This window comes from Talpa europaea (assembly GCF_964194135.1).
Source record: "Talpa europaea genome assembly, chromosome: 15".
Taxonomy (NCBI): Eukaryota; Metazoa; Chordata; class Mammalia; order Eulipotyphla; family Talpidae; genus Talpa; species Talpa europaea.
This window is the reverse complement of record NC_140083.1, coordinates 6,255,038-6,265,804: the sequence shown is the minus strand read 5'-3', so window position 1 is coordinate 6,265,804 and position 10,767 is coordinate 6,255,038. Positions and strand designations below refer to the sequence as shown.

Here is a 10,767-nt window from a genome sequence, read left to right as displayed (position 1 = left end):
TCAGTACTCAGCCTGCAATTTGGAGACACCACCACCAGGGGGTGATCTGGACTAAGAGAGTGAGGTGGGGCTGGTCAACTGGGTTAGTGCAACCAAAGTAGCTTCTGTAGGTCCTTCTCAGATAGTACTTGGATATGACAGAAATTATAACTGTAGATCAGAATCACCGTGAGCACATGAAGACCTGCATGAATCAAAGGGTCAGTAACTCAGACCGTAGCTCACTTTCCCCGCACTTGTGGTGGGCAGATGAGCACGACTCAGTTAAGCCTGGATTCCCCAGTACAAGATCAGATCCTTCCATAAATTAGATACTCAACAAAGAGGTGGAGCTGAATCCAGCACTTGCACATAGTTAGGTACTCAATAAATGTTAAATCAAGCCTCAGGTCACAGGGTGTCTGACGAAGGAGGGCAGAGAAAAGAATTTCCCAGAAGCCTCCACACACCCACATCTTCTCTTGCATTGTCTCGAGTTGAGTCATGTGACCATTTCCAAACCAATCACTTTGTGTTGGGGGGCATGTTTAGACCAACCACGAGACCAAGCAAACCCATCCTGGATAGGGCACTGGAAATGGCCAATTTCCCTGATGTCCGTGGGCTCGAGGGGAAGGAGTGGGTGCCGGGAAATAACTGAAGCTGTGCGAGGGAGGCATGCAGGTAAGTCCAGCTGGGTCCCGCCAGGACCCCTCTGCACCTGGCATGGGGAGAAGCCAGTCTAAGTGCTTGGTGATGAGCAATTTTGATTGCCAAGCATCTCAGCAGCATCCATCTTGAAGAGCCCCTTTGAGAAAGTCCTGTGTGATCCGAGAGCTGGCCAGGTCGGTGACCCTGCTTTTGTCTTCTCACACTTTAATTCCTGCTCTTGTGTTTTAAGTTCACTAATAAAGAGTGGGCCCTAGAAATCCTGCACACCCACCCTTGACCCCTATGGAAGGAAGAGTTCCAAGTCCCTGCAACCTCACTGAGCTGTCTTGGGTGACTGCACCCTCCAGGGTTGGTGAATAATCAGCCTTTCCCGTGGGTGTCCCCGAGGTGTGTCCTGGTAAAACCACAAAGGCTGGTGCAGTCATAGCATTGGTGCTGGCCACGGAAATGTCTGTGGGGACTCAGCACAGGGAACATGAGCCTCGCGTGTGCCCTCCCTTGCATTCTAGCCCGTGGCATCACTGCCAACAGGCTGTGGGCACACTGGGCTCGGGGCACAGCTCTGCTCAGCTTTCACGTCCTGTACGTGCGTGCCTGCATGTGGTGGGGGGGCGGCAGGAAAGGTGGGGAAGGGCTGAAAAAGAGTTTGGGTCCTCAGGCTCCCTCTCTTCCCTCACATGGTCTCAGCACCCCATGAAGAGAAGCACCAAGCAGAGGAGGTTTTCAGATTTGTGACTTTCTTTATTGAAGCAATTTCTCTGAGCAGAGGACACCTTTTCTGAGTTGTAGCTAGTGCTTGGAGGGCCTGGGTTTGCTCTTCTCTCCATGTTTTTCATCCAGTGCTTTCTGCAAGTTCATGTTCATAGCATTTTTCTGGTGCCACCGTCCTGCAGAGAGTACGGAAAGCGCCAGCCCAGATCACCCGGAGGACTAGTAGCCCCAGTGGTGATCCATCCTGCTTCCCCGGCTCTCCCGGGGCTCCCTTCTGTTGCCCTGATCTCCTCCCCACGGAGGGGGTGCCCAGCATACATGCCCCAGCTCCCCACCTACCCAGGTCATCCGTCTTCCTGCCGTGCCAGTGCTCAGTGTCCCGCACGGATCTCTCAATTACCTCTGGGGTGTACGAGGCCTTCATCAGGCTCTTCGTCTCTTCAGTAGCCCCTGTGGAAGCCCATCAAGAAACCCCCCGATGCAGAGGTTGGGGACTCTAGAGTCCATAGTGGGCGTTAGTTTCCCCTGTGAATGGGGGGGCTGTGGAAGGGCAGGGGAGTAGGACAGCAAGACAGAGGAAGGCCTCCCTGCATGCAGACCCCAGCCCCACCCAGGAAAGTGTGGCCAAGTTCTCCACCCCTCAGAGGCCATGAATCCAATAAAATAAGGCCATAGGGATAAATCCAAATAGAGCAGGAATTTCAATAGCTGTAAACAGACTAAGCCCATTGGTTAAAAAAGGTGATCAAACTACACAAAATTGTTTCCAGATATATTAATATTTTTCAAAGATTTATTTTTATTTACTTATGCATACAAGAACTGGGGTGTAGGCCAGAGGCGCGGGGGGAGAGAGGAGTCACCAGAGATAGAGTAGGGAGCAGAATAGGCAGATCTACTGAAAGACACTGCTGAGGGGAGCACCGAGCAAGACAGGAGAGGTCTGCTGCACCATGTGGGTCACTTCTCTGGCCGGGGATCGAGCTCAGGCTTCAGTGGTGACAGCGCTGAGACTTAACCCCTACACTATCAGATGTATTATTCTCTAATGCATACTTAAAAGGACTGGGAGAATCAACCCAGAAATGTAGAAAAAGCATCCTATACAAACACTAATCAAAAGCCAGCTGTACTCAATATATTTACTCAGGCAAAACAGCCAGGCAAAGGCACTGTAAGAATGAAAACATCTATAATGGACTCAGGTGAGGTCATAGTCCTAAGCGTACTGCATTGGAATCCTTGTGAAATAGTTGAAACAAGATGACAGAGCTGCCAGGAGAAATGATCCAATCTGCTGCCCTAGGATACTTGAACAAAGACTAAAGATATATCTTTTAGAAAGCAATAAATCAAGCAAAGACTATTAACATAGGATTAGAAAGATGTATAGAAATAATTAACAAGCCTGCTCTATTAGACAAATGCAGAAACCTGCACCCAAAACATTATTTTCAAGCACATGTTGATCATCTACAAAAATTGACTGTCCACTGGGAGGAAACCAAATCTCACCAATTTCCAAAGACTGGAGAGACCGTCTCAAAGAAACAGGTCTTGCAGTTAATGCCTTTGGAGGAAAAAGAGGGTTGTGGCCTAGGAACAATAATAGGATACTAAAAGAAAGGTCCAGTCAGAAAACAAGCTGCTTATCTTGTGCATTAGCCTCTCATCTTGGAATCCTGCCCCCAAGGCTGCCAGAGTTTCTATTCCAGCTCTGACCATTCCTAACTGCGTTTCCTTAAGCAAGTTATTTAATCTCTGTTTACCTCCATGATTTTCTATTTTAAAAAAGTGAGAATCATAGTTACTTACTGCAAAGATGCTCTACATAAATGTAGCCACTACTATTATGAAAAAGATAAAAAAAAAACCTACAAATTATTGGAATTAATAGGTGAGCTAAGCATGACTTCTAGATAGAAGATTAAGATACAAAAAAAAATTTCATTTGGGTATGCAAAAGCAACAAAGCTAGAAAACAATGATTTCTAAAAAGATACTGTTTGTAATAGGCAGCAAAGTTCTAAATAATCAAACAAAATCATGCAAAATATTAAAAAAATTACAAATCATTGCTGGCAGATGCAGATTTAAATTAATGGAGCTGCATATCATATTCATGGATTAGAAAAATCCATGATCATAAAGCTAACAATTGTCCCTAATTGAGCTTTAAATTCAATGTACTTCCAGTCAGAATCCCAACTGGGTAATTTTTGGAAATTAACAAGCTGATTCTAAACTTAGATAGCAGAATAAAGGAACCGAAATAGCTGAAACATTAGCAATGGAGATAGGGGATGAGGAGTTACCCAACCAGATACCAGACTACATTTAATACCTTGGTAATTAAGTGTAATATTAAACCAATGGGCAAAATAGAAAGTCAGAATCTGACCCCATGCACATATGGAAAACTGATGGATACCAGTGGCACCCATAGGTCGGGGTGGCCAGGCTGGAGGCGGGGGGGGGGGGGGGGGGGGGGGGGAGATGGGTCTGTTTACCAAAAGGTAATCAAGCGTAAAGGAGGAGCTAAATGTGAATCCCTGCTTCACACAGTTAAAACAAATGAACCCCAAGTAGATTAGAGATTTAAATGTGGGAAACAAGCTAAATATTTCGGAAGACAATATAAAAGATTAACCTCATGACGAAGCATGACATGGGATCGCTTCTCTGTCTCAGTCACTGGCAATGCCATCCTTCTTGCTGCTCAGGTCAAATGGAGCAACATCAGTCCTAAACCCTCTCTGACCCACCCCACATCTCTGCTTTAGCATATTCTGTGGGCTCTACCTACACAGAGCGGGCATCTGAGTCCCGCTGCATCTTGGCACCATACTGTGCACTGTGCCCTCCGGGGATGCAGGGGCACCAGCCCTGCCGTGACACTAGGTCCCACCTGGGTCTTTGTAGTTGTCTCCTCCCTGGTCTCCCTGTTTCCGCCCCAGCTCCCCTATATCCACTCTGGAGTGATCCTCAACCTCGGGCAAACAATGTCTTCCTCTGCGCAATACCTGCCCTTGGTTCCCAGCTCCTAAGACAATAAAAAGGCCTTCCAGTGTCCTCTGCCATCAAGCCCGTTTCCTTTCTGTTTTCCTCTCCCTCCTGCGAGGGCCGGGCTGACCTGGCTCAGCAAGGCCAAAGGCTAACCTGGGTGAGTAGGAGAAAGGCGAGGCGGAGGGGTGAGGCACATTGATAGTGTACTAAGGGTCAAACCCAAATTGGCTGCGCTTGCCAAATTCTGAAGCGTAAACACCACTATGACCAATTGTAAGGTAATGTGGCGATGCTAATCGGTTGGGGAAAAGGTGAGAACAGACTTTGGAGAAGCTGTAGGCTGGTGGGAGCTGGCTCCAGCACCCCTTTGGCTCAGGTACGTTTCTTAGGCTGGATGATGGTCGCAGGTGCTTTTATATCATTCTTTGATATGTATGTGCACATCGCCATGACCCAAGAGGCAAGACCATTTAGTGATAAAGAGGTGAGTGAAAGGCCAAATTCCTGAGACCCCAGACCCAAGCTCAGTAGGGTGGTTCCTTGGGTGAGGGAGATCTGAGCCAGATGGGGGAGGTTTGCCAGGCCCTGGGGAGGCCCTGCAGGAGAAGAGAGGAAGGAAGAGGCCAGAAAGACAAGACCTTTGCAGTGAAGTCAAACTGAATGTGGGGGCAGAGAGAAGGCCCTGCCTGCTGGCCGCAGGCCCTGCCCTAGCAATCCATTAAGTCCTTCGGAGCAGGGCTGTAGCTGGGAGAGCCCCTGTGCTGAGACTGGGCCATCAGAGGCAGAAGAAACCTAGATTTGAGCTTCAGCTCCACTTATCCTATTGAGAGGTGTTGGGAAAGTGTCTGTGATCTGCCTGTGAGCTGAAGTTAATGGCACATTCCCACGATGGCCTCAAGCAACACAGTAGACGCCTGGGCCTCTCACCCACCCTTCCCCCAGGTGGTGCCACCACCAGACTCTGGTAAAGAAAAATAAAGCTTGCCAGCTGCTGAGCTCACACAATGCACTGGGGTCAAGTGCCTTCATGCTGCACTTCAAAATCCTGCCAAGGGCAAGGTGAGAGCGGGATTGTGATGATAATCCCCCAGCTGGCTGAGGCTGGGGAGGTTCAAGTATCCTGTTTAAGGCCACACCCAAGGAGTGGCTTAGCTGAGCTTGGGGTCCAAGAAGCCTCATACTGTCAGTGCCACCAAAGGTGCCCAGTGAAGGGGTGGCCAGGCCTCCTTTTGGCAGATTGGGGCCCCAGGAGAGTCCAGGGGAACAGGGGACTGTTGCCCACTGGGGTGGATCATCTGCAATGGTGAGTGCAGACTTGGGGGACTAGACATCCCCCCAGCACTTGGCACAAAGCCTGGCATAAGGGCGGCCGTGGTGGCCCTGAAATGAGAGTCCCTGAGGGTGTGCCTTAGGCCCCGTGTGTGGTCTAGGATGGTGTGGACACCCCAAAGGGCGACCTACCCAATAAGACCAGGGGTGTTGACAGACCCCTCCACCCCACCCCGCCGTGTCCCTTGTTCTGACCTGGAAACAAGTTCGATCGCATGTTGTAGCCCAGATCATAGTAGTCAGAGAAGAGGGGGGATACTTTCAGGGGACTCTGGGTGCTGCTGGGCCATGAGTTGACCCTTTTCTGGTCCTCCAAGGCTTCACCAATGGCCCTTCGAGCCTGAAAGGGGAGACAAGGGATAGAGAAGCAGGGTCGAGCCCCTTTTCCCTTCTAACTCCTCCTTCCTCAGATCCTGCCCTCACCACCCCTACCCAACACTTAGCCTGCAACCTTTCACACCCCCCACCACCTTATGCAGAGCTGGGGAGCTAGAATAGCTGAAGACCCTCCACCCTCACACCACCCCAGTCCCCACATGGACAGGGACTCCAGGGGTGACAGTGGTGACAAAATCTTCTCTGTGCATTGATCTCCTGCTGTGTTCCTCCATCCAGAGAAGTCTCTACAAGGCACTGTTGTTCCTGCTGTTTCATAAATGAGGCTCAAGGCAAGGCCTCCTAGAGTCCAGGCATCTTGCCATTTAGCTCCTTTGACTACGTAAGAGCCAACTCCTTCCTCACATCAACGGAGAAACTGAAGGCCTGAGAGGTTGAGCCCAAGCTAGCCACCAGGAGACCTGGCTGCTGTCCCGGTTCTGCCATCGGCTGACTTCCGGCCAGACTGTACTCTCAGGGTCTCAGTCTCCACATTTGTAAAATGGGGCTGGGAGCTTCCGGTTCTGATCATTGCTGGTTCCTCTAACCTGACATGTATGAGCCGTGTCACACATGGACAGCAAAACTAGATCTCTTCTTCCAGCCCAGGACCATGATGGGAAAGAGAAATGGCCCCATCCCTAGGCTGAGAGGGGCAGTGAGAGGTAGTAACCACATTGCCAACCTCAAATTGGGGAACAGTCTCCAAGTGGGGCAGAACATTGGGGCGGTGGCCTCCCAGAAAACCTGGTGGGTAGGGTCACTTCACCTTAAGATGACAAAGTGGAAGGGGAACCACACCACAGTCTTTGTGACCCTGGCTCTTCCACCTGTTCAGTGTGACCCTGAATAAATCACAGCATTTCTCGAGCCTTGGTTACATCATCTGTTAAAAAGGAAGCAGTAACTCCTGCCTTGCCTATTGCACAATGTAGTTGCTACAGGGTTGAGATGTTGGCTTGAAAATATGCTCCCAAATGCCAGAATAGGAAGAACCCTTGCCATTTGGCCAGAAATGGCAGGTAAAGTTTATCTCAACTTTTAGTTGATCAGGACTAACTCCCTAGAATGGTGTATCAGATGGGGAAAGCTACCAGCATTGATTAATGATGTCTGCCATGAATGCAGGCTAGGATAACTGGTATACATGCCAGTCTGATCTACTCCAACTGCCTTGCTTTATAGATGTAGGGACTAGAGCCCAGAGAGAGCAAGTAACTCACCCAAAGTCACCCAACATTCAGGGGGTAGAGCCAAGATTCAACCCCAAGTTTTCTGATTCCCAGTCAGTACTATCTATCTACGCCATGCTGTTCCCTTTAGGAGACTCATGCAAGTTAAAAGCATCTGATTCCTATGTAAGACCTATCACTGAAAAGTCATCAAGGACCGGGGCTCCAGTGTCTTTTTTGGGTTCTCATCCCTCACAACTAGGTGAATTTGGTTGACTTGCCTAACACTTCAAGGTCTTAGACTCTGTGTCTATAAAATGGGGGTAGTAACAGTCCCTTCCTCGTTGGGAAGATTGAGTTGTTGTATGTGGAGGGTTTAAAGTGCCCAGAGCTGGCATGTAGCAAGTACTTAATAAACTCTGCATTCTGGTGCTGTCACTGAAGGGTCATGCTGTGTCCGAGGGGTGGCCGCTCAAGAGTGGGCTCCTTTTGGATCATCATAAGCCTCTTTGTATAACCCTCCTGCCGCGTAGCCCCGAACCCTGCTGACACCTGGTCCTCAGAGATGAGCTCGTCGACCACAGCGCTGCCGAACTTGTGGCGAATGTTGTCAGGAATGATGCTGCTCCGCTGGCCCTGGGCCCCCGGGTTGGGGCCCTCCTCCATCCCCTGGCACAGCTGAGCCCCCCTCGGATGGTGGTCTGGCTCTCCCTCAAAGAGGGTCTGTAGACCCCTTCTTCAGGGACTCAGGGTGCTGGTCCAACCAGGGGGAGTCCCCGTTGATTGCTGTGCAGGGTGGCGGCAGGGCCTCGTCTGGGTGGGCCTGCCCTCGGGGCCTCACTGCCCCCTGCAGAGATGGCTGTGGGGAGACTGGGGCCTGGTGCTTGAACTTCGAGGTGGCCAAGGAGGGCAGGCAGTTCTCCAGGTGTCCACGCCCTGCTGGCCTTCCTTGTTGTTCACTCAGGCGCTGGTCAAATGGGTTGTACCTGAACCGGGGGAGGGGGGGGGAGGGAGGGAAAGTATTAACTTGCCTGGGGCTCAAAAAAGAAACAGGATCTCACCCAGGTGATGCTGAAACCAAGTCCCACATCTTCCTCCTCCCTCGAGGGAACTCTCCGCGGCTGCCCCCTTCCTCATCCCCAGCCCTCAGCCGGTGTGTCCACAGCCGCACCCCGCCTGCCTGGAGAGCACCCCCAGTCCAGAACAGCCCGGATGGGCTAGGGCTGAAGTGTGGGCTCCCTGCTAGTTTCCAACCTGGAGGGAAAGTCCCTGGAGATGTCGGGGAGGGAGGGAAAGCAGGTCCCGCACAGTCTGGGTGCTGGGCGCTCACAAGTAGCCCTGAGTGAGAAAAAGAGAAGATGAAACCCCACATCAGCTTGCCCCGGTCACCCCCCCCCCCGTGTCTGCCCACCTCCTTACCCTCTTTCATAACATCAGAAACGCGGGAGCCTCTCTGATGACCCCAGCCGCACAGCTGCTCTGAAGACCTGTGAGGTTGCCAGGCAGCCCTGCCCCCCTCCCCCTGCTGACTGGCGTCACCATGGCGCTCCCCTTACACGGGGCTCTGTTACCTCAGAGGGCTGCTAGCCCCCCTTGGGAAATGAGGCCCAGGAAAGCCAGCACCGAGGAGGCAGGAGGGGTGCTCGGGTGGTGTTCACTCTCTCATCCACTCAGAACGTCCCCCGAGTGCCCTCCGTGTGCCAGGTCAAGGGCCAGGCAAGAGGGCTCAGATGCCATCAAGCAGGAAAGAAATTCTTGGGATTACAAAGGAATAAGTAGAGGAATGATCGGTTCCGACTCAAGGAGGAAGATTCACAGAATACTCACGTTGGCCCTGGGGGTTGAAGGATGCTTTGGAGTGGAATAGTTTAGAAGGAGCACAAACATTAGTGGCATCGGTGCGCTGAGCACATGAGTGTGGGCCAAGGGGAATGGAAGGGAGGAAAATATGCACCTGGAGCTGTGGAGCTGCATGTGAGGGGCCGGGCACCAGGAACCGCACGGGCTACAGAAGATGAACAAAGTTCAGAGGCTGTGCAGTTGGTGCCGGCAGCAGCTCAAGCCTGTGTGTACTGCTGGGCAGGAGAGGGTTTGTCTGGGGAATGCCAACTGCATAGCCAACCGTTTTTGGAGTCTCCCCAGGTGGCAGAGTGCATTGGGGAGTCCCCCAAGTGCGGGCTGGCCATTTATGAGAATGACTTTGGTCAAATTCTTAAGCTAAATTTTCCTTGTATGTAGATCATATACATCTCACCTCCAGGGGTCAGGGTAAGATTGGACAAAGCCATTTTTGTGAAATACGTAGCTCGTTGCCTGGCACAGAGTGATGCCAGGCATGACTCTATGGTGATGCCATAGGTGACTCATCAGTCCTTCAAAATACGCCAGATCGGGACCTCTCTATCCCAGTTCATACCACCACCACCTCTTGCCTGGTTGGCACCCTTGGCTCCCTGCTTCTGTGCTTATCTGTTGCTACACAACAGCATTACCATGAACTTAACAGCTTAACACATTATCTCCCCCTTGCTGGGGAGGGGTCTGGGCCTGACGGGATTGTCTGATCCAGGGGCTCAGAAGGCTGTAGAGCTGCAGTCTCATCTGAGGCTCGACTGGGGAACGATCTACTTCCAAATCAGTGTGGTTGTTCACAGGGCACAGCTCCTCGTGGTCTGCTGGTCGAAGGGCCTGTTTCATACTGGCTGCCAGCCAGAGAGGCCAGTCTCATGTGGGCCCCCCAACATGTCACTTAATTCATCAAACTCAGCAAAGAAAAATGCCCATCACTAGATGGGCGATACAGTTGTGTGTACTGTCATTGAAACAGGAAGTTACTAAGGGCTGCTGAACAACTTGCCTATCACAATGGTTGGGGTTATCATGACTCCCTCCTGGTGTTCTAAAAAGTCCTGGATCAACTCAAACTGGCAAAACTACCTCATATCCCACACTGCTGTCTTTTGTTGGTTAAACACAAATGACAGGTTCCACCCACACCCAACGGAGGGATCCCACAGGGTGTGGACATCAGGCTGCTACTTGCTGGCATCCATTTCTTGAATACACCAGAATCTGGCCTGAGGGCCTCTGCACTGGCCACTTCTCAGCTGTAACTTTCTTTCCCCAAGTATCTACATGACTTGCTTTCCCACTTCCTTTAGGACTCTGCTCACCTTCCCAGATCACCTTTTTGAAAATTCAAACCTACCCACACTCCCCATTTTTTTCACCCTACCTTTTCTTCTAAAGCTACCCAATATTCATCTGTTCTTCCTCCAAGGAGGATGAGACCACATGTGAGGAGGGCCTGGGCTGCAGAGCTCAGTGGGCCAGGGGCCCAGTCACCGTGGCTGCTGAGTGAGTTCTGGGATTGGAGAAGCAGGAAGAGGAGGAGTTGGGGGGAGGTGCAAGGAGGAAGAGGGAGTTGTCATCATCAGGGAGAAGGCCTGCATGGAGGCAAGAGGTCGGCCATCCAGGCTACCCTAACCCTCCCCCACTGTGGACCCACAGGCCTTTAGCTCCT

At 51.3% G+C, this 10,767-nt stretch overlaps 1 protein-coding gene across 1 annotated transcript; it reads right to left on the bottom strand.

Moving 5' to 3' along the window:
• Positions 1-1,440: 1,440 nt before the first annotated feature.
• On the bottom strand, positions 1,441-9,941 carry CIMIP4 (ciliary microtubule inner protein 4; the record flags this gene model as incomplete). The annotated part of the gene is given in 8 exon segments (XM_084254903.1): positions 1,441-1,538; positions 1,702-1,812; positions 5,893-6,037; positions 7,797-7,939; positions 7,942-7,974; positions 7,977-8,147; positions 8,150-8,203; positions 9,797-9,941. Coding segments are annotated over 8 exon segments (900 nt in total).
• Between the last annotated feature and the right edge of the window lie 826 nt (positions 9,942-10,767).